The 24653-nt window shown below is 42.2% G+C and overlaps 1 protein-coding gene across 2 annotated transcripts in view; it reads left to right on the forward strand.

Moving 5' to 3' along the window:
* The window catches only part of LOC121003168 (arf-GAP with SH3 domain, ANK repeat and PH domain-containing protein 2-like), a 138083-nt gene that overhangs the window by 96211 nt on the left and 17219 nt on the right, over positions 1–24653 (forward strand). For both annotated transcript variants that reach the window (XM_040434795.1, XM_040434796.1), the window contains exons 9-14: positions 10525–10611; positions 17800–17900; positions 20334–20403; positions 20946–21033; positions 22732–22780; positions 23653–23816. In XM_040434795.1, the coding sequence (XP_040290729.1) occupies positions 10525–10611; positions 17800–17900; positions 20334–20403; positions 20946–21033; positions 22732–22780; positions 23653–23816 (559 nt within the window). The remainder of the gene's footprint in view (positions 1–10524; positions 10612–17799; positions 17901–20333; positions 20404–20945; positions 21034–22731; positions 22781–23652; positions 23817–24653) is intronic.

Consider the following 24653-nt stretch of genomic DNA (forward strand, 5'->3'; position numbering starts at 1 on the left):
TGCAACGCACAAGTGATGCGTGAAAATCACTGCTCATGTGCACAGCCCCATAGAAATGAATGGGTCCGGATTAAGTGCGGGTGCAATGCGTTCACCTCACGCATTGCACCCGCGCTGCAATCTCACCTTTAGGATTATCAGACAACAAGAGTAAGGGAGCTCCTACAGGGGAACAATATTAAAACTTGGCTTTTAATTTCTATAAGTAAGACCCACAATGGTCAAACTCAAAAAAATAAATTCTAATGAATAATGGCGTCACTTCCGAATGATTGTTTTGAATCGAACAACACTGTTCACTCATATAATAACGACAGTGCTCATAAATAAAACGTTCTTACCAATGTGGTAGATCAATAAGCGTTTGGTTGGGGACAGGATCATCCAGGAGACAAAAATACAGTTGGGAAAGGTGTCCCTGCAGCCCTGCGCTGGTTCTTCAGGTGAATAGCTGCAAACCCTAAAAACGGCGGTCTCGCTGGAAGTATCCCTTTCAGTAGTTTAGCCTAGTAATCCCTAAAGAGGTGTTATTTCCAACCAAAAAGGGGCTTGAGGGTAAACCAGTCTAATTAAAAGTCTATAACGAGGGCCCAACACATTTCAGCCACATCAAGGGACTAGTAAAATATACTGCCTGAGTGGAGGTAGATAAAATCACCAGGTTTTAAATGCATGGCACTGGACCCTAAACCAGCAGTTATGGTAAACTGCTGTAAGTAATAGGTCCTCCTAGTCTAAACATGCTGCTCTAAGATAGAGAGTAATAGCTAATTAAGAGAGGATATTTCCTTCTGACTAGGGGGCTATTGCACATTGGTGCTTCTGAATGGCAACAGCACTTGTGCGGTGTTCCATGTGGGCTACATATCACGGCTTCGCACCTGATTCCATCAGTGCCGTAGCCTGGGTGGGGGGGGGGGGCGCTGCTTGTAGCCTTGGAGAGGAGGGATGCAGCGCGATGGGAAGATGCTTTCCAAAAAGGACATTGCTGCCTGTCTTCAGTTTTCTAAAGATCACCTGGACAAGCCAGAAGGCTATTGCAACAGTGTTTTGTGGACAGGTGAGACCAAAATAGAACATTTTGGTTTAAGTAAAAAGTGTTAAGTTTCGAGAAAGGAAAACACTGCATTTCAATATAAAAACCTCATCCCAAATATGAACCATGGTGGTGGTAGTATCATGGTTTGGGACTATTCTGCTGCATCTCGGCCAGGAAGGCTTGCCATCATTGACAGAACAATGAATTTTGAATCGTACCAGGAAATTCTAAAGGAAAATGTGCCGAATCTCAAGAGAACGTGGGTAATGCAGCAAGACAACGACCCTAAGCCCACAATTAGTTCTACCAAAGAATGGTTAAGGAAAAATAAATGGCCAAGTCAAAGTCCTGGCCTTAATCCAGTAGGACTGTTGGGGAAGTAGCAGAAAGAAGCAGTTCATGGGAAGAAAGCCACCAACATAACAGAGCTGAAGCTGTTTAGTATAGAGGAACGGGCTAAATTTCCTGCAAGCCGATGTGCAGGACTAATCGACAATTACTGTAAACGTAGTAGCAGTTATTGCTGCACAAGGTGGTGTGGGAGTCACAACAGATACTGAAAACAAAGGTTCACATACTTTTGCCAGTCACAGACATGTGATATTGGATCATTTTCCTCAATAAACAAATGACAAAGTCTAATATTTTTGACTCATTTGTTTGATTTGGTTACCCTTATCTACTTTTAGGACTTGTGTGAAAATCTGATGTAGTTTTAGGTCAAATGTATGGAGAAATATAGGACATTCTGAAGGGATCACAAACTTCCAAGTACCACTGTAGAGCAGCATACCTTGCTTTGGAGGACCTGGCCAGCCTTGCATTTCACAGACAGACTATTGATATAAATCTGCACTATGTGATGTGTCAATTTTCCGTGTGGTGGCGCTAGAAAGAAATTAAAACTCTTAGGGTGGGTTCACATCCCGTTTTATGCTTCCGTTTGACATATAAGTTAGAAAAAAAAAAGTATACAAAAACGCAGCCCATTATGTTCTTGTATCCTGCAGAGTCCGGTAAAAAAGGTATATATATTTTTTTTACAATGGGGAAGAATTTTTTTTTTTTTATACAATGGAACTCTATGGTGAACGGAAGCCACTGTTTGGCATCAGTCTGAGGCATCCATTTAATGCATATGTTTAAATGGATGGGAAAAACGTGATGTGAACCCACCATTAGTGTCAGGTTTCTCCACAGATTACAGCTGATCACGTGGTGGGCAAGGGGACGCTTTCTGTTCAGCTTATTGTCAAGAGATCCTAAGACTAAATATGGATTGTCCAAACCTCTTTATCATCTAGTGTCCTGGGAATGAAGAGTCCCCTGACCGTATTGGACTGAGCGTTTACATCTATGGCCATTTTAGGTCCTTGCTCTCATTGTATAAATGTGTCAAGCCGATCTATTTAGCAGAGTCTTAATTAAATAATATACTGAATGTGGGAGTTTTGTTGTTAATATTTAGGTTAATTAACAACAGAAACATTTATTGGGGAACACAAAGTCCCACTAATGTATAATGCTGTAGATAATGAAGCATTAAGCAGAGCAGTGCATAAATCAGACTGTTGGAGCGCGTCTGACCACAATGCCAGTTCCTCTAACCACACAATCTGTCCTTCACGTACAGTAATTAGCTCATTCCTCTCTTTCCCCCGAGACTGTCCAGACGCAGACTGCTGCAGGTGAACTCAAGGTCTGTGCAGGATGCGGCTGGCTGTATGAAATGTATCATCATCAGCTAGAGAAATTTCAGCTCAGATGGTTGGTTATAAAATAGACATCCCATGTATGCATCATCAATTATACCAGCATTATTCTACACTTTTAATGTTTCCCCGCATACATACAGGTGAAATAATTCTGTTCACATAGCTGGATGTAGGATTTAATTTACCATATCATGTATTCGAAAATGGGGTCGTGCAGCCAGTACATATTGATGACCTATCCTCGTACAAGCGCTGCTTCCTCTTCAAGATTACACTGCACTTACACGCAGGGGTGCCAGGAGTCAGATATTGGTGACCTATGCTGAGGATAGGTCCTCAATATGTACATGCTGCACCACCCCTTTAAGGTATTCACTGTGCACTTAAAGGGACCTGAGGAACTTATTCTGCGGGTTAGTACAATTATAGCAATACCAAATTGATATTGTTTTTATTTAGTTTTACTACTTAAAAAAAAATAATTATCACTTAATATTAATTATCACTTATTAATTTTCTTGCAGGCAAGGTGACAACAGCAAATTAGCTATTTTTATTTTTACATTACGACTAATAATTACATTTATATTTTAATAGTTCAGATATTTTTGGACACTGCAAAAATGTTTATTTTTTTATTGTTTATTTCTATGTGTAAAGAAGGGTGATTTGAATTTTTAATATTGTTGCTGGATTTTAAAAATATTTTCAAAAACTTTTTTTTATTGTAATTCTTAGGCCTTTTAGGGGACTTGAATATTCAATTTTCTGATCCCTTATCTCATAGACTGCAATGGAATACTATTGCAGACTATGGGATTTTGACAGGCTTCCTGTTAAGCCATGTCCCAGGCACATCTAAATTGCAGTCACACAATGCAGTCCTGCCCTAGAGGAGCAGCCAGCACTGCAGGCATGTAAGCATTAGCTGTAGTTAGAGCTTTTAATCCCACAAGTGGACATTTGCAATCATATATATAAAGTAGCAAATCCTAAAAAATGATAATTTTTCTTTAATTTTTCTTTTATTTAAACAATAAAAATTTCCATACAAAGTCGAACTCCCACCCCTTTGCGATGCGTCTCCCCCCCCCCCCCCCCCCCTCCCAGGCCCACCGCACCCCACTCACCGCCGTAAAAAAAAAGACTAAACGGAGATAGTGAGGAGGTTGAGGCAGGAAAAATAAAAAAATCCTTTCTCCCCATACCTTATACCATTTATCCTCAGAGTTTCTTTGTTTTATATAAAATATGTTCATATCTTTTAATCTTGTTAACGAGGTTTAACCATGTATTTATACTTGGAGTATTGGATGAGAACCAAGCCCGGGCAATCAAGAGCCTCGCTAAAAACATTATTTTAACCAAAAGAATCCTTTTGTATTTATGGCACCCAACCTTGGAAAGGTCACTCAAAAGCCAAGACTCTACCGTAAATGGAATAGCCACTTTCAGTTTTTGGGTAATATTGTTTTAGTTATATACAAGTCCAAAACATATGTAAATGATCGGCCTCAGGTAAATCACACTGTGGACAGTTAGAAGTGTTTCTCAAACCCCATTTGTTAAGCCATAAAGGTGTAATATAGATTCTGTGTAAAATATTAAATTGAACCAATATGTAATTAAAATTATGAGAAACTAATCCTACATTCACCAGTATATTATCCCAATCATCCAATTGAATCATTGGGCAATCCCTTCTCCAGGCCTTTTGCCCAGTGGAGTGTATATTATTAAATCGTGCTTTAAGTAGATATTGATAACATTGAGAAATCTTAACCCTCTGTGCTGGCTTTACTATCAAATCATGCAAAAATGTGGACGTGTCTATATCAAAAAGCAATTTTTCTTTTACACTAGAAAGTGTCGAATGTAACTAAAAATACCTAAACCAAGATAAATTAGATATATTTTCTCTTTGTGCTAACTCCAAAAACGAAAAAATATGCCCATTCCCAACGACCTGTGCAAGATAACAAATGTTATTCTTTTGTCAATACTGATCCCCAACCAATTCATCTAAGGCCTGTAAATAATAATTATGCCAAAGGGATATACAACAAAGGGATCCCTTTATTCCCAACCAATCTCTAATAGTACTCTAATAGTAGTCCTGTTGGAGATTGATTAATTGGCCAGATTCCAATAAAGTAAAGATATTAACATGTGAAGAAATCTTCAAGGTTCTGCAAAGTGGGCTTTTCTCCTATTCATAATATAGCCGTAGCTGTGATGCTATAAAATAGCCCTTAAAGCAGGGAAGATTTAATCCTCTCTGTTCCATTGGCTTAAAAAATACTCCATTTAAAGCCTTTCTCGCTTTCTCCCCCAAAGTAGATCATAGATCATTAAGGATTCTCTCAATCAGTTTAAAAATCCATACTGGGGAGTTCCTGAGGATATACAGTAATTGTGGCAAAATCACCATCTTCACCAGGGATATTCTACCGGCTCTAGATAGTAGGAGTCTGAGCCATATCTTTATTTTAGATCTCAATTTAGTTACCAATGGGATCAAATTAAGCTGTAAAAAATCTTCAATCTTAGAAGAGATAGTAATACCCAAATATTCAAGGGAATCGGAGATCCTCAATTTACTGGAAAACTCCTGAGTAAAAGGTTCTAATATATTTAAAGGCATAAGAATGGTTTTAGACCAGTTAGTATCAAGACCCGTAACTTCACCAAAGGAATTAATAACTCGAATAACCCTTGGGAGTGTAGTATTAGTATGTTGTATGTAAAATAAAACATCATCGGCATCTAAGGAAATACGATCTTCTGTTCCCGATATCCCAAACTCTTCAATCCTGGGATCCTGCCTGACCCTAATGGCAAGAGGCTCAATATAAATATCAAATAATAATGGCGAAAGTAGACATCCTTGACGAGTACCTCTCCCCAAGGAAATACGCCTTGTCAGAGTCTTATTAATATTCAGCCTCGTTTTGGGGGATTTGTACATGAGTACCCTTATTAGGAATAAACCAGTTTTGATCAGAATGTATAATAGATGAGATAACTTTAGACAAATTAGTAGTAAGAATCCTTGAGAGAAGCTTAACATCCGTATTGAGTAAAGAAATCGGCCTATATGAACCCATATCTAAGGGATCTTTGCCTTTTTTCAATATTAGTACTATTACAGCTTCTGTCATTGATTCCGGGAGACTACCATCCTCTATTGCCTCAATAAATACCTTCAGAAGACTGGGGAGAATAGCCTTCCTATATTTGCGATAAAATTAATACGGGAGTCCATCAGATCCTGGGGAGGAGTTTCCCACACAAGCTTTCAAAGTGGCCTCTAACTCCTGCAAGGCGAGGTCCGCATCGAGGGATTCTCTTTGGATATCTGTAAGGACTGGAAGAGAGATAGAATCCAAGTATGAATCGATCACTTCATCTGAAACACTATTATCTGATTTATACAATTTCAGAAAGTATTTCACAGATGCCTCTTTAATGCATTCCTGATCGTGGGGGAAAAATGCCCCTGCGTCTTATGGGGCGAATGCTGCCATTTTTACCCTGCTAACACTGATACATCGCAGGCCGCGATGCTGCACAGCGTGGCCTGCGATGTATCAGTGGGGAGGGAGGAGGGGCTGGAGACCGGCAACTGCTGTAGGAATCGCGGCGGGGCCCGGTGCAGTCACTGTACTCTATTACACCGGGCCCCGCTTACAGCAGTATTCATATGTAAAGTGTAGTCATGGGCGCTTTGTTAAAATATTGCAATCCTCTGCAGCAGTATCGCAATCCACTGTAGTACTCACTAGGAAACTACCGTAGCAGGCAGGCTGGCCGGTCACTCACTTCGTGACACGCATGCTCTTCCCACTTTATTAATGGAGCAGGTGTGTTACGAAGTGAGTGACGTTACGCTGCCGGCCAGCCTGCCTGCTATGATAGTTTCATAGTAAGTACTACAGTGGATTGCGATACTGCTGCAGAGGATTGCAATATTTTAACAAAGCTCCCATGACTATACTTTACATATGAATACTGCTGTGAGCGGGGCCCGATGTAATAGAGTACAATGACTGCACCGGGCCCCGCCGCAATTCCAACACCAGTTGCCAGACTCCACCCCCTGTATTGGGGGTCACTATTTGCACAGGAACACTGTTATGGGGGGGAAGGGATCTGTGGATGTCACATATATAGCATAAGATGCCATCAACAGATCCCTCCCATAACAGTGTCATCCACAGATCCCTCCCATGACAGTGTCATCCACAGATCTCCCCCCCCATAAGTGTCATCCACAGATCCCCCATAACAGCGCCATCCACAGATCCCCCATAACAGTGTGCCATCCACAGATCCCCCATAACAGTGCATCATCCACAGATCCCCCATAACAGTGCATCATCCACAGATCCCCCATAACAGTGCATCATCCACAGATGCCCCATAACAGTGCATCATCCACAGATGCCCCATAACAGTGCATCATCCACAGATGCCCCATAACAGTGCATCATCCATAGATCCCGCCCATAACAGTGCATCATCCACAGATCCCGCCCATAACAGTGCATCATCCACAGATCCCCCCCATAACAGTGCATCATCCACAGATCCCCCCCATAACAGTGCATCATCCACAGATCCCCACATAACAGTGCATCATCCACAGATCCCCCCCCATAACAGTGCATCATCCACAGATCCCCCCCCATAACAGTGCGTCATCCACAGATCCCCCCCCATAACAGTGCGTCATCCACAGATCCCCCCATAACAGTGCGTCATCCACAGATCCCCTTCATAACAGGGTCATCCACAGACCACCATTAGTTCAAAACCTACCAAAAGCACACCTTTTGGTAAAAAAAATGTTTTCCTTACTTTCCTCCTCAAAAACCTAGGGGCAAATGGGGCAAAAAATACGGTAATTGTGCCTTCAGAAGAACAGATACTAACTATTTCTTTTTTTATCCTGATTAGAGATCACCCGGGCCAGCATTTTTCCTGGGTGACCTGATTCTGAAAAATATGTTTATCCCTTTAAAAAAAAAAAAAGCCTTTGCTGGGCCTTATCCAGAAGAAAGTCGGAATAGGCCTGACTTGTCCTCTGCATAATTTCCCTAGTTTGTTCTGTGTTCTTACTGCAAAACTCATCCATACCAGCAGCCGCTGCTTCTTGCAAGTCTCTCTCTCTCTTTCTTAGGCCTCTTTCACACTTGCGTTGTCCGGATCCGGCGTGTACTCCACTTGCCGGAATTACACGCCGGATCCGGAAAAACGCAAGTGTACTGAAAGCATTTGAAGACAGATCCGTCTTCAAAATGCTTTCAGTGTTACTATGGCAGCCAGGACGCTATTAAAGTCCTGGTTGCCATAGTAGGAGCAGGGAGCGGGGGAGCGGTATACTTACAGTCCGTGCGGCTCCCGGGGCGCTCCAGAATGACGTCAGAGCGCCCCATGCGCATGGATGACGTGCCATGCGATCACGTGATCCATGCGCTTGGGGCGCCCTGACGTCACTTTGAAGCGCCCCGGGAGCCGCACGGACGGTAAGTATGCTGCTCCCCCGCTCCCCGCTACACTTTACCATGGCTGCCAGGACTTTAGCATCCTGGCAGCCATGGTAACCATTCAGAAAAAGCTAAACGTCGGATCCGGCAATGCGCCGAAACGACGTTTAGCTTAAGGCTGGATCCGGCCTTGCGGCAAGTCTTCAGGATTTTTGGCCGGAGCAAAAAGCGCAGCTTGCTGCGGTATTTTCTCCGGCCAAAAAACGTTCCGTTCCGGAACTGAAGACATCCTGATGCATCCTGAACAGATTTCACTCCATTCAGAATGCATTAGGATAAAACTGATCAGGATTCTTCCGGCATAGAGCCCCGACGACGGAACTCTATGCCGGAAGAAAAGAACGCAGGTGTGAAAGAGCCCTTAGCTTAGCTTTTTCTTAAATTAGAAATATTACTAATAAACACCCCCCTCATAAAGGCCTTAAATGCATCCCATACCAAATAGGTCCTTGCTGAGTTAGAATTCTTTTGGGATAGTAATTATATCTCCTGTTTAATCAATTCATGGTTCTTCATTATAGAAATCCAGTGAGGGTTTAATCTAAATGGGGGCCTAACACTGTATTTATCATCCACCATACATAGGTAACTCAATAGAGAGAGGTAGATGATCAGATAGAGACCTAGCCTCATATTTCATATGTTTTATGTATTTCAAATAGTTTTTATTTATCAGGGCTAGATCTATCCTGGACATCGACTTCCCAGATTTACTAACACAGGAATATGCTTGTTTCCCCTTCCCCATATATCCACAAAACCAGATTCCTGGCAAAAACGAGACCAGGGGGACCCTCGGCGCAGGATACACGTATCTCTCTCCATGGAAACCCTATCCTTTTCTGGATCAATAACACAATTAAAGTCCCCATTCACTATGGCAGAACATTCAGGCCACTGATCCATAAAAGTTAGTAAACAGTTAAGTACATAAAGAGAAAAGGGGAGGGATATAAATAAAAGCCAAAATGCATAGTTTCCCAAATAAATTTCCATAAAGAAAAACAAATCTCCCCTGCTCATCGATGAAAGATGCCCAGCAGACAGAATCAATCCCTCTGTGAATTAAGGCTACTTTCACACTCGCATTTTGTGCGGATCCGTCATAGACTGATCCGTTCAGATAATACAACTGTCTGCATTCGTCCCCATTGACTTACATTGTGTGCCAGGACGGATCCGTTTGGCTCAGTTTCATCTCCAAAGCGGAATGGAGACTGAACTGATGCATTCTGAGCGGATCCTTTTCCATTCAGAATGCATTAGAATGCAAACTGGTCCGATTTTTGGACCGCTTGTGAGAGCCCTGAACGGATCTCACAAACGGAAAGCCAAAACGTCAGTGTGAACGTAGACTAATACTGTTGCTCCTCTTGAATAGCTAGTAAAAGTGGAATGATAGGTCTGCACGGCCTATCCCCCACCGAGGCAAGGGATCTCCCCCCTCATGAAAAGTGGGTCTCCACTAGGCTGACAATCGCTGGAAGATGTCTCTGAACCCGATCACAAACTGCCTGTCTTTTTAATTTATCACCAAGACACCGAACATTCCAAGATAGAATTCTAACCGGCATCAATCAGCCCCAAAAAATAAAAAATTCCCAAAGTGAAGAAAGTCACAGTTCCTACCTCTTCCCCCTCCATCGCAACCCACCCCCCAAACTACATACCTCCCCCAAACCCCACCCCCCTCCGCCTCTTGATCCACCACCTTCCTAGGACAGATCTCTCAACTAAGACCACCTCTCCTTATCCCCCCCCCGCCACAATGAAAGAAGGCGATCAGATATTATTCTGATCAAGCCAATCTACCACAAGGTCAGGAGTGTCGAAAAAGTGAGTCCCACTATTGAAGGTTATCCGCAGTTTAGCCGGATAGACAAATGAATTGAATGATTTTTTCTTTAACTTACTGTAAATGCTACAGATGATTGCTTTAGCCCAAAAAAGTGACAGCCATAGAAAACAAACGTTGAGCCGCTTGTCATATTTTGAAGGAAAGTGTCTCCTAGGACTGTTCCTGAGAATTGATGACTCGCTTGCTTTTGGGATAGTTGACATGTCTGAGCGGCGAGGGAGCTGCCTGTGCACCCGTGGGCAGGGGGATAGTTTTCAGTGTTTAGCAGTAAAATGAGTCCTTACAAGATTATTAAACAAAATAGTGACCCTCAGCGGTCTGAAGGCGCGTCTTTTAATAATGTCCTTTGTATATGACTGTCAGATCAAGAGCAGACAAGAGGAGGAGAAGAAGCAGCTCTGTTCCCTGCGGGACATGCTGAAGCCTACACTGCAGATTGAAACCAAAGAGGTAAAACATAAATCCCATGTTTTGGGACCACATTTCCCTTTATTTGGATCTAGATGATCTATGAACTTATATTATGGAAACGGTAGGTATTCCTCTAGTTATATCTGCCTGCTAATGTACACTGGACAAATTGGGTAAAAATTGTGTATATTATTGGTACAATGGATATGGGCTAGAGAGACAGAAATGCCGTAAGTGATTTATTTATTACAACACAATTGAAGGAACTCTTAAGTCTGAACCTGTGTTATGCCTAGTGCAGGGCCTGAGGGTGTGGAGCGTGACTCCGACATTCAGATACTCTGCCTCTAATGCCACCAGATGTAAGGCAGCTATCCTATAAGTCAATGTTCCACCCTTTAAATAGGCCTTGAGACATAACTATGGAAATGCTCGCTGTTCAGCAGCACGGATCCCCAGGGATATGCTGCCAACATAATGTAAAAGTATCTTGTATTACGATCGTTCGTCCCTCATACGCTTTCCTTCAGCCTATTGAAAGGTATAACAGCGATCAGCGCTCTTTATGCCCCAGAATCGGGCCATTGAAATCTGTGGGCCACACAAGTAGTCATTTGAACAAAATAAATGCAGAATATTTGGGCAGCTTTATATTGTAATGTAATTAACTGTACTGATTGATTGAATCCGGTTTCCAGATGGCAGAAGCTACAGAGCAAATGCCCATTTGGCGTCCCTATAAAATCTGTCCATGAACAGCTGGAAACCACTTTGCATGGCTCTCTATTAGTTGCCTGTAGTCAATTCCATGTTAAACGGTTAGGATTAGTCCATACTGGATGGAAATCCACACCACAGATAGAAAAGTTTGTAAAATCTTATGTTAAGCACAAGTCCGCTGGTAAATTCCACAGCATTCCATCCTATATGGACCTACTCTTAAAATGTGCATAAAAAAAATCCAAAAATATTTATGTAAATGATATCTGTAAAGGGAGAGCAGAACACCTCGTCTTCCACCAAATCTTTTCATATAGCTTGTCGTGCAAATGCGGAAGTCTACTGCTCTGTTCTCGTCAGGAAAATAATAGATGTCAATAGGATTGGTTAGGCTCCGTTACCAAACAGATGTAATCCCATCCATCATGCCTGTGTGTGAATACAGCCTTAGGCTACATGCACACGACCATATGTGTTTTGCGGTCCGCAAATTCCGGATCCATTGTAACAATGCCTAAAACAGACAAGGATAGGACATGTTGTATTTTTTTTTGCGTGGCTACGGAACGGACATACGGCTGCGGATAGCACATGGTGTGCTGTCCGCATTTTTTGCAGACCCATTGAAATGAATGGGTCTGCATCCTATCCGCAAAAAAAAAAACGTAACGGACACGGAAACAAACACCGTTCGTGTGCATGTAGCCTTACTCAGAGTATATGGAGGGCGCTCACACTCAGCCCGGACTGCTGATTATCTATAATGCTTGTTCTCTCTGCCAGTATTCATCTTTGTGTCCTGCTTCTTTCCCATTGCTTTCCAAAGTTCAGAAGAGTAAGTCAATCGATTTTTCTTTTTATTATTGTGCTTTCATTTCCTGCTTTATAAGTAAATATAAAAAAAAATGACATTTTGCAACAACAGCCCCACGTATATCCAGAAAAAGTCAATATTTATCTCCCAGACAGAAAAAGATCCGGATTACTGTGTTTCATTGGCGGTTTCTCTGCTGTGTTTGTGTGTATTTTACATCAACTGATAAGACGCTTTCTACGCTTTTATTATTATTATTTTTTCTGATGGTAATGAATAAACTGCTTTTTAACCCTTTTATTGTATACTCTGCTCAGCATCTTCTGTCTTTTACGGAATTTATAGGATAGTACAGCATGCTATTGGAGGAGGTCATAATTACTCAATCCACTACAATGTCTTCTTATTTATTTTACATAGCACTTCCATATTCTGCAGCGCTGTACAGAGATTGCCCTCACTCACTTCAGTTTCTGTCCCCATTGGGCCTCACAATCTGTATTCCAAGTTAAGCTCTGGGAGGAAAGCGGAGGTCCCGCAAGGGAACGGTGCCAACCACTGAGCCACGGTGCTGCTAATTTTTAAGATGCCGCTTCATGTGCAAAATTATGCTGTAAATTTATATGTTTCAATACAAAAAATCTACCCCCTGCCAAAAGCATATGAACAGCAATAGAGGTAGGTAGGGGATGGCACAAGCATTGAGTCTGAAGGTATAACTGCACGGCACAGCTGTGTGGCCCTTGCAACGTGGTGGCGCAGCGTTTAAATACCATGCGGTTGTACAGGCTGCAGCAGGCTCTAATGAAACTAATGAAGACTGCGCTGTTCAGTGGATCTGTATTGTTAATGGCCTTGTGGTGCCTTCATTATCGCACAGCCCTTAACAATACTGACCCACTGAACAGTGCGGTCTTCATTAGTCTAATTAGAGCCCACAGTGGCCTGTATGGATGTGTGGTCCTCGAACACAGCGCAGCCATGTCACAAGAGCCACATGACCGTCCCGCGTGGTCATACCCTTACAGTCCCTCTATGGATGGCAAGGAGGGGGACTCTTTTTGATTTTCATATGCCCCTTTCCCCTTTTTCACCACACTTGTCAAGTACAGTATAGACCACATGATGATTTTTGTACCTTTTATTACCTTAGAGAGCCATAGGCACCTGCTTACACAGGAATCTATGAAAGTATCTGAGATCAATGTCTAATTGTACAGCAGTTATTTTAACCCTATTTACAGCAAAACCTCCCCACCAGAAGACCATCCCTGATCTAGACCAGATGTTTGTATGACTCATTGTAATTGCTTATAATCAATGTACGCTTTCCTCCATTCTAGAAGAACACAGTTCACTGCAATTTTGTATGGTGGTCTCCGAGAGGTGTTATTGTATTCCCCATCTCAGACATACCTGTCAACAAAGCACATTTACATTGATTTTCTAAATCACACCATAAACTGTAAGGTTCCAGCCTCCTAACTAAGCCCCGTAAGCCAAATATTAATCTGCATTTTCAGCAGGTAAAATGCAATTATACTGACTCATTTTGACAAACACATAAAAGGTACAAATTATTTTTCCAGTAATTAAAATAAGGGTAACAGCCTTCAAGAAAGCTAATTACTTTACAGGGACTGCATGAAAAGAGGACATTAATGGGTCATTTAATATGCCATTAACCAGTCCCCTCACTAATAGTATTTAGATGGGAGGAGCAATTCTTCCTGGATGCTGTTGAAAGGCGAGCGGCTCTGACAGATTAATTAGCAATGTTATGTTCTGAATGGAGAACTTCTGTCAGCCAGCAATGGCATGTACTGGGGGAGAGCAGCTACCCATCTGTGAATCCAATGTACTTTACACGTCTCTCCCAATAGACACTAATTATGTTTGTCTAAATATTAACCCTTACAGAAACATAAATTATCACATTTTTTTATTTTACTTCCATAGCACCGACATATTTCACAGACATTTTATCACTTGCTGTCCCCTGTGGGGCTCACAATCTAAACTCCCCATCAGTATGTGTTTGGAGTGTGGGGGGAAAAGAGGAGTACTTGGAGGAACCCCACACAAACACGGGGAGAACATACAAACTCCACACAGATGTTGGCCGCATGGTGGCTCAGTGATTAGCACTGGTGCCTTGCAGCGCTTGGGTCCTGGGTTCGAATCCGACCAAGGACAACATCTGCATGGAGTTCGTATGTTCTCCTCGTCGTTGCGTGGGTTTCCTCCTACAGCCCATGTAAAGCGCCGCGGAATATAGTAGTGCTATATAACTGCGTAAAATAAATAAAAAAACAGCACAGTAAGGCACCAATGCTAACCACTGAGCCTGGACCATTCATTTTCCAGAAACCCTACCAATGAGAGCTGAAATCTGTGCAGCGACTTCACTTTTTTGTTCCAGCTTTAAAAGATTTCTCCCCTCTTGTGTCAACAAAGGTCCCCATAGTTGCATAGTCTGCTCCAAGGAGAAGAAATTACTACTGTTATATCTGTAGTGCTCTTTTTTATCTTTTTTTATGAGAACTGTTTTCCCACAGGAGGATAGTTCCAATTATTACAAACTATCTCTTACGCATATGTAGTTTCCAGATTATTTGTTTAGATATTGGAACAGCATTTTAATTAGTACACCTTTATTAATTAGCGTGTTTTTATTATGAATCCATACAACCTCTGAAGTTGTATGGGCCATTCCTATGCAGTACCTCTGTATGCCTCCAGTTTCATATGGAGACATGCATTTTTTTTGGGTCGGATTCTGTAAAAATCCAACACAAAAAATAGGGGCAAACATCATCACTTCCCATATGTAGAAATAAACCTTAAGGGGCTCTGTGCGTCACCATACTTGCTTTCTGGCACATAAATAACCCCTAAAAGCCTATATATATATATATAGATAGATAGATATATATATATATATATATATATATATATATATATATATATATATACACATATACATATATATATATATATATATATATATATATATACATATACACTGCTCAAAAAAATAAAGGGAACACTTAAACAACACAATGTAACTCCAAGTCAATCACACTTCTGTGAAATCAAACTGTCCACTTAGGAAGCAACACTGAGTGACAATCAATTTCACATGCTGTTGTGCAAATGGAATAGACAACAGGTGGAAATTATAGGCAATTAGCAAGACACCCCCAATAAAGGAGTGGTTCTGCAGGTGGTAACCACAGACCACTTCTCAGTTCCTATGCTTCATGGCTGATGTTTTGGTCACTTTTGAATGCTGGCGGTGCTTTCACTCTAGTGGTAGCATGAGACGGAGTCTACAACCCACACAAGTGGCTCAGGTAGTGCAGCTTATCCAGGATGGCACATCAATGCGAGCTGTGGCAAGAAGGTTTGCTGTGTCTGTCAGCGTAGTGTCCAGAGCATGGAGGCGCTACCAGGAGACAGGCCAGTACATCAGGAGACGTGGAGGAGGCCGTAGGAGGGCAACAACCCAGCAGCAGGACCGCTACCTCTGCCTTTGTGCAAGGAGGAACAGGAGGAGCACTGCCAGAGCCCTGCAAAATGACCTCCAGCAGGCCACAAATGTGCATGTGTCTGCTCAAACGGTCAGAAACAGACTCCATGAGGGTGATATGAGGGCCCGACGTCCACAGGTGGGGGTTGTGCTTACAGCCCAACACCGTGCAGGACGTTTGGCATTTGCCAGAGAACACCAAGATTGGCAAATTCGCCATTGGTGCCCTGTGCTCTTCACAGATGAAAGCAGGTTCACACTGAGCACGTGACAGATGTGACAGAGTCTGGAGACGCCGTGGAGAACGTTCTGCTGCCTGCAACATCCTCCAGCATGACCGGTTTGGCATTGGGTCAGTAATGCTGTGGGGTGGCATTTCTTTGGAGGGCCGCACAGCCCTCCATGTGCTCGCCAGAGGTAGCCTGACTGCCATTAGGTACCGAGATGAGATCCTCAGACCCCTTGTGAGACCATATACTGGTGCGGTTGGCCCTAGGTTCCTCCTAATGCAAGACAATGCTAGACCTCATGTGGCTGAAGTGTGTCAGCAGTTCCTGCAAGACGAAGGCATTGATGCTATGGACTGGCCCGCCCGTTCCCCAGACCTGAATCCAATTGAGCACATCTGGGACATCATGTCTCGCTCTATCCACTAACGTCACGTTGCACCACAGACTGTCCAGGAGTTGGCAGATGCTTTAGTCCAGGTCTGGGAGGAGATCCCTCTGGAGACCGTCCGCCACCTCATCAGGAGCATTCACAGGCATTGTAGGGAGGTCATACAGGCACGTGGAGGCCACACACACTACTGAGCCTCATTTTGACTTGTTTTAAGGACATTACATCAAAGTTGGATCAGCCTGTAGTGTGTTTTTCCACTTTAATTTTGAGGGTGACTCCAAATCCAGACCTCCATGGGTTAAAAAATTTGATTTCCATTTTTTTATTTTTGTGTGATTTTGTTGTCAGCACATTCAACTATGTAAAGAAAAAAGTATTTCAGAAAAATATTTAATTAATTCAGATCTAGGATGTGTTATTTTTGTGTTCCCTTTATTTTTTTGAGCAGTGTATATATAACTGAGCAGGCAAATATCAGGAACTAACACAATCATCTCTGTTTCTGGGCAGCAGATTCCGGTTTACACAGAATGATCTGGTGCCCAGAAAGAATGATTTAGGTGTCAGCATCAACAATGAAGTGGCACCTTTATACGGGTCAATGTTCATTCTCAAAAATCGCCCATATAATCGGCCTGTGTAAAGGGACCGTAACAGTGCAAGTTATCCATTTAGAAGCTGAATCTTAAAAAATTACACACCAATAGAGGAAACCATTTGTGAGTTTCAAGAGGTTTTTGGGGGAATAATTTAAAAAAATGGGTTAAACATAAAAAGAAGCATTACTCACATCACTGATCTCCTGATGCTGCTCTCCACCTTCTGAAATGACAGGAGATGCAAGCTCAGGCAGTCACTGGCTGAGTCAGGTCATTGCAGTAGCCAATGATTGGCTGAGTGGGCATCTCCAGCGATTGCCTGTGCATCAAGCTGGGACTAGGAAATGGAGACCGTTGGGGACTGGAGCAGCATCAGAATGGCGTCAGGGGATCAAAGAGGGTGAGTAATGCTTCTTTATTATCTTTAACCCTTCTAAAAAATTCCTCAGAAACCCCCTCAAAGCAATACTTTTAATAACGTAACACTGAAGGTTTGGTTAATACAATACAACTGCATAACATTACTGTTCTTGAAGCAGCTGCATGACCAGGAGCCAGATTTTGCTTTGCCCCTACCCTTCTCTTTGAATGCCTCTGGTAGCATCCTAGTGTTTCACCCTCAAAGTAATTAAATCCTACATCCTAATAAAATTCATTAGCTGCTTGGTTAAATTAGCAAATCATTTCATCTCCTCTGTCCTAGTGAAGTGCTGTCTATATGTGCACAAATACTTCTAGAGACACGGCTCGTTCATAACTGTAATAGACAAATCCCCAATGACTCTCAGTTCCGCCTGAAATGAATTGCTAAGAATAAAAAGGTTGTTTTTTTTTTTTAACGTCAAATCAAAATGTAATCTCTGCAATGACAATTTCTAGAGTGGATATTTTTAAAAAATATACACTAGATTTATTTTAAAAAAATTAATTTTTCCCTGCAGGATTCAATCAGTAAGCAGCTTGTCTACAGCATGCATCAGCTGCAAGGAAACATGCAGTATGGCACTGAGAAACATGGATACTTGTACAAGAAGAGTGACGGGTACGTGGGTTGTCGTTTTACATTTTAGCACATAAAATTGATAAAAACAAGTGATACGATTAAGGGTTTCCGCGGGAGATGTGTAACTTGTGTTGAGACTGGTTTCCTATTCTGACTAGCAAGAGAGCAGAAGTGGTTTGTGCTTTATGGTGTTTAATAGCTCAGGTCCGGTGTTCTCCAGCCTTCTGCTTGTTGATCTGGACTAGAGATTGCATAAACAGAATACATCAGCTTCTTCAACATGGGTTTTCAGCTGCGTACCTGCTTTCTTTGCTGCAGGCAGTTTAGTTTTTTTAGCAGCCTGATCCAGATTCACATAAATTGACTTGGTTAGCTTAAATTAATGGGTTGTGACATCGCGCAACAACTAAATGGCTGGTCTGCATTGGTCCAAGGCCATCTCATGCCATTCGTCTTTATTTTGCTTATAAATGTATATGCATTGCCTTTTAGGGATTTTTCAATAGGCAAACTCCTTAATATCTTCCATGTGCAAGTGGCTATGGTCAGCTATCCAACTGGTGGCTGATAATGGATCTCTGTTAGAAACACCATCTACTGTGCTTAGGTTTAGATATATAAATGTACATGGAATGACTGCCCTAGCGCAGTATCTGTATTCACAATGGATACATGAAATAGTTCCAGATGGTTCTCTAGGGGTCAGTTGAAATGTTTGTATTTGGCATTACATTGCTCATTTTTCTAAACCGTAAAAGACCAGACAGGGCGGACTGGCCATACACCCTACAGGGAATTTTCCCAGTGGGACGATGACCATAGGGCCACCCGAGCTCTCTTCACTGCCGCTAGGCGGGTACATACTACTTTTTTTTTTTTTCCAGGGCAATGTTAAGTTCGCAGTCCGCCCCTGAGACCAGATGGACAGGGGAAGCAGGACAGCACTTCTGCCTTCTGAACAAAACCATTTGTTTATTCTTTTGTGACAGCAAACCACAAGTTCAGTTTAATTTTTAGGTGATAGTAGATGTAACTTCAGCAACCCGTGTCTGGCAGCTGCTGCCAAAGCAAATATGATCATGGGGTGCGTCAGAAGAGACGTATATGCGCAGGATGAGAACATTGTCCTGCCACTTCTACAATCTCTCGTCAGACCACACGTACAATACTGTGTAGAGTTTTAAGTGCTGGTACACAAAATCATTAATTAAGAGACTACAGTAGCCAGGGAGATTATCAAAATTAGGGTTATTTAGTTTAGAAAAAAGACTGAGGGGCAATCTAATAACTGTGTATAAATACATCATGGGGTCAGTACAGAGCTCTCTCCTATCATCTGTTTATACCCAAGACTGTGACCATGACGAGGGGACATCCTCTGCGTCTGGAGGAAAGAAGGTTTCTACATAAACATAGAAGAGGATTCTTTACGGTAAGAGCAGTGAGACTATGGAACTCTCTGCCTGAGGAGGTGGTGATGGTGAACGCACTAAAAGGGCCGTGAATTTTGGAACGGACAGCACACCAGAATTCTGTCGGCGACCACATAATGTCTGCCTCCCATTGTTTTCTGTGGGAGGCATTGCAGCAATTTATGGGCCGACGGTTTGAAGCTGCAACCGTGCAAAGAAAGGACTTGACCCTTCTTGGCGTGATGTCCGTACAGACGCCTCTTCATGTATCCGCCTGCAGTTTAGCTCCGGGTCTGCAGCATTCAAAGTGAACAACCATGGCAGCACTGTCTAAATCCATCGCGCGAATGTACCCAAAGAATTCAAGAGGGGCCTGGATGTATTACAAGTTATAGACACTAGATTTCTGGAGAAGGATCGTTGATCCAGGGGGTATTCTGATTTACTGTTTGAAGTCGGGAAGGAATTTTATTTCTCCTAAGAGGAGAAAAATTGGCTTCTACCTCATAAGGGTTTTTTGCTTTCCTCAACTTTGCAGCGTAATATGCTGAACTGGTTGGACGGATGTCTTTTTTTCATCCTTGCAAATACTGTATGTTACTAGAGTACTATGTATTTAGCAGCAATCAAATGACTGCAGCTATTGTCAGTACACAACACAGCTATTAGGAATGTCACCTACTAATTACAATTAATGACAGCGCTAATCATATGAAAAGGGCCGTATTGTGTATGTGAAACAATTCTTTTCACTGACCTGATGTGAACAACATGTAGCATGTAAAAGTGAAGGTTACCATATTCTTTTTTTTTTTTTTTTTCTCATTAGGCAGGGTGTCAGGGGGCAGAGTATTTTGGGATTCATGGCTAGAAAGGTATTAATATTAGGTATTGCCATTGCTGATCTTCCAAAATGCCAAGCAATCAGACTGAAGATTTAACAGTTTCTAACAAACCATTTTGTGATAATGAAATATTTAGGGCAAATAAAACTTTAGGGTTTGACAAGTTTCCTGTATTAGTGTAGCGTCTGGGTGTTAATATCTATATTTATTTTCAGGCTCAGGAAGGTTTGGCAGAAGAGGAAGTGCTCAGTGAAGAACTGTTACTTGACCATTGCACATGGGACGGTATGAATTTACAGTACATGACTATTCCAGTACTTGTTATATGTCTTCTTTTTTTATGATTGCATTTTACTTGTTTTGGGGTAAAAATAATTTTTTCAGTTTTTTTTTATGATACATGCAGTTAAAAATCAGTCTATTTGCAGACTGTCCCTCCTGTTTTCCGTCAGCTTTTTCATATGAAGCCTTATTTTTAATCTCCTGACCTTATAAACACTAATTTTAGCGTAACTGTTATCAAAGGCTGAGGCACTACAGTGAGTGTTGCAGTCTCTTCCTAGGCCAGTGACGTCACATTCATCTGTTATATGGCCTAGGCGCAGCTCAGCCCCATTCAAGTGAATGGTGGAGGGGTGGACGCTAGAATGAGGCAATGGCTGGCACTGAGAGATCATGTGTCCTGAGCAAAAGATCTGGCACACGTGCCCTATGCCCAGTGCGAGCAGCACCACTGATGAATTCGGTATAACGCTGAAGGCCTACAAGGGACACATTATATTTGACAAAAAGCCATAACCAATAGTTATTTTCTCTGTTGTTTGCAGCCTAACCGACAACCAGCCAAACTAAATCTGCTGACATGCCAAGTGAAGCCTAATATGGAAGACAAGAAATGCTTTGACCTAATATCACGTATGTTCTGTTTGTTATATAAGGTAACCTGTAAGCCCTCTCAGAGGGCAGCATAAGTAAGTGACAAGCTCCTGTATAAATTTCTATGCACTGAGCTCCCCCTAGTGGTGGCTTCAGGCAGACAGTTTTATAATACACTGTATGAGGGAAACTGCAGACACAGAGCTGTATAGGGAGATTTATCAATGTATTTATGCCAGTTATGTGGTGTAAATGCATTAAGAAATAGTCTTCACAAGGACTGCCATACATGTAAAGAACCTGTAAAACTTTTTCCTACAGAGATGTCAGATAAAGTGGGGGACGCTGAGGGTGACCTTTTAAAAAAAAATAATTTATAACTACTTCAGCGGAATTAAAAAAAATATTGTAAATCTGGGGCTTGCAGATTGCGCTTTGGGTTGCCTCACACATAGTTGGAGACTGGGTGTGGCGGGAGGCATGGTAAGTTTTGCTATGGGATCCTATGAGATCTGTGTACGCCTCTATGTAGGTGACACACTGCTGAAATCATCTTGTCGATCACTACTTGCTCATGGGTTACCTTTAGGATTCATGCACACGAACGTGTGCCGGCCGCGCCCGTGCTGCGGGCCGAAAATTGAGGTCACTGACTGTAGGGCCACCATATGCAGACGCGGACCTATTCACTTGAATGGGGTCCGCGATCCGCATCTGACATCCGCACAGCAAAAAGGTAGTGCATACACTACTTTTTTGTAGTGCGGAGGCACTGACCGAAACACCACAGAAGCACTCTGTAGTGCTTCCGTTGGGTTCCATGCCTCCGTTCTGACCCATTCAAGCTGTTTGTGGCCCGCAATACAGGCCCGGCCGGTACACGTTTGTGTGCATGAGCACTTAAGGAGACTCATTGTATTCACCAGCCTGTTGTTAGTTTGAATTGTTTATTTGCTTTTTTATCATACCTCACATTTACCATAGATCATAGTTTTTTCGCTTTCCTTTGCCTTATATATGAAGCTTCATGGGTTTATTGTAGGGCCACAGCAGGACATGCAGCCACCATATTAGTCATTGCCATTGAATTATATTCCTGGAAACAGATAATAAAGCTGTCACTTTGTTATTAATGGAGCACGGTAGCAGAGCCATCAGTCTCTCATAAGATCATTAAAAGGTGACAAACAGCACAGTGACACTTCCTTTTGTCACTTTAGCACAAACTGCAGCCTCACCTAAACATGATAATATCTCCTAAAGGGGTTGTCTCCCTTCAGCAAATGGCACTTATCAGAGAAAGTTAATACAGGCCACTTATTAATGTATTGTGATTGTCCATATTGCCTCCTTGCCTGGCTTGATTCATTTTTCCATCACATTATACACGGTGGTTACGACCACTGTGCAATCCAGAAGAGTTGGCCGTGCTTGTGCACTATAGGAAAGAGCACTGGCAAGGAGCGTGCATAGGGTGGCCACTGCTGCTGGATAGTAGGGTGGTCGTAACCATGGAAATAAGCAGTGTATATAATGTGATGGAAAAAGAAAGCAATATGGACAATACATTAGTAAGTGCCTTGTATTAACTTTCTCTACATGATAAATGGCAAAAGATCTTGTCATCCAGCTTTCCACAGACCCCTAATAAATTAACATTGCCATAGGGAATCTCTGTGCAGCATTTACTGATAGGCTATAACCTGTACATAAATGGTGAAATGTTCTTAATTCCAGATAATCGGACATACCATTTCTTGACCGAGGATGAGCAGGATTGTATTGCGTAAGTAAAGGCGTTGTCTGGCTCATTTGATTGCACACACACAGACTCGAAACACCATTGATCCTTAGTTTAAAAATCCCATTGTCATATGTCCTATTAGCCCTTTGTAAGTTAATACAGGGGAATCCTCTGTTCACCGGCCTCATTTCTTGGCCAGAGGTGGAGAACAGTTACAAAGAGCATCTCTTGCTCTGAGGGTCCTGTCCAGTCCCGCATTACACAGACAACCCATTGATATGAATGAGCATTGTGTAATGCTTGATTTTCCCCGTGGAGGTGCTGCAGGGAAGTTAAACACTTAAGTCTCTCTCCCACTGCATGGATCCTGCTCAACCCCTTTTTTCTTCCCTCACTCCCTCATTTTTCCACTTGGCCAGAGTTGAAAATAGGGGCTGGTAAGTTTTTTGGTACCACGTCCAAAGATTTTCCAAGCGAGCAAAGCCGGTACCATGAAGGGCATGTGACTAAACTGCTGACTAGTAATTGGCCAGATAGAATAGTCACTACCTGCTACCTGTTAGATTAAGGGGGTTCCATGACCACAGTGAGAGCTACGTGGTACCAGAAAAAAGTAGAGTAGGGTAGATCTGGTACCAATGGAACAGTGGAATGGCTGCCTGTTTTCCACACAGATTGCAGCTGATCACTAGTGGTCCTGGCAGGTGGACACTTTTTGTGATCTGCTTCTTCTGAAAGAAACCCTTCTAAAAAGTGGATCTTGTCCAAATGGAAAATATCTTTAAAATTGCATTAATCAGACATGTCATGAAAGTCAGATTGAGGTCCACTGCCTACAGTCTCATGAATGAGCTGGTTCCATTCTCATGTTGGTCCCTGGAAGAACTCTTTGTAAAACATGTATTATGTTTCAGATGGATCTCTGTACTAACCAACAGCAAGCAGGAAGCTCTGAACATGGCGTTCCATGAAGTCCGTCCTAGTGAGGAGGATAGTATAGAAGATCTCACCAAAGCAATTATTGAAGATATCAGAAGAATGCCTGGGAATAGTGTGTGCTGTGACTGTGGAGCACCAGGTGAGACACCAAATAGAATGGTACTCCCTAAAATACAGTATCAGTTACTTAATTTTTCATCAAACTATATATGTTGTTTTTTTTGCAGAGGAATGCTTTGTTATTATACTATAAATCAGTCCATGCATTACCCATTAGATGCACCTACAGAGCACTTCACATGTCAGCAGATAAGATGACAAGGGGTAAAGCAGGCAAACTGATGGTTGTGTGTGAAGCTGGTTGATGGCTATTTCTTACAGGTCCTCTATTAACCTGTGCACTTGGCTCAGTGGGTTAGGCTACTTTTACACTAGAGTTTCTATTTTCCGGTATTGAGATCCGTCATAGGGTCTGAATACTGGAAAAAAATGCTTTTGTTTTGTCCTTATTCATTGTCAATGGGGACAAAATGTAGCTGAACAGAACGGAATGCTCCAAAATGCGTTCTGTTCCGTTTAGTTGCGTTCTCTTACCGGAGAGCAAACCATAGCATGCTGAGGTTTGCTTTCTGTCATGGGATGCAGAGTAAGACGGATCCACAATGCAAGTCAATAGGGACGTTTAACTCTGACACAATAGAAAACGGATCCGTCCCCCATTGACTTTCAATGGAGTTCATGACGGATCTGTCATTGCTATGTTACAGATAATACAACTGGATCTGTTCATAACGGATGCAGATGGTTGTATTATCAGTAACGGAAGCGTTTTTGCTAAACCCTGCCGGATCCAGCAAAAAACGCCAGTGTGAAAGTAGCCTAAGACTGCCTTTTATTTTTTACATATGGCCAACTCTAGTTAGAACCTTAATCAAAGTCCAAAATATAGATAAAAGAATACCTGCATGTATTCTTA

Source organism: Bufo bufo, chromosome 6 (assembly GCF_905171765.1).
Source record: "Bufo bufo chromosome 6, aBufBuf1.1, whole genome shotgun sequence".
NCBI lineage: Eukaryota > Metazoa > Chordata > Amphibia > Anura > Bufonidae > Bufo > Bufo bufo.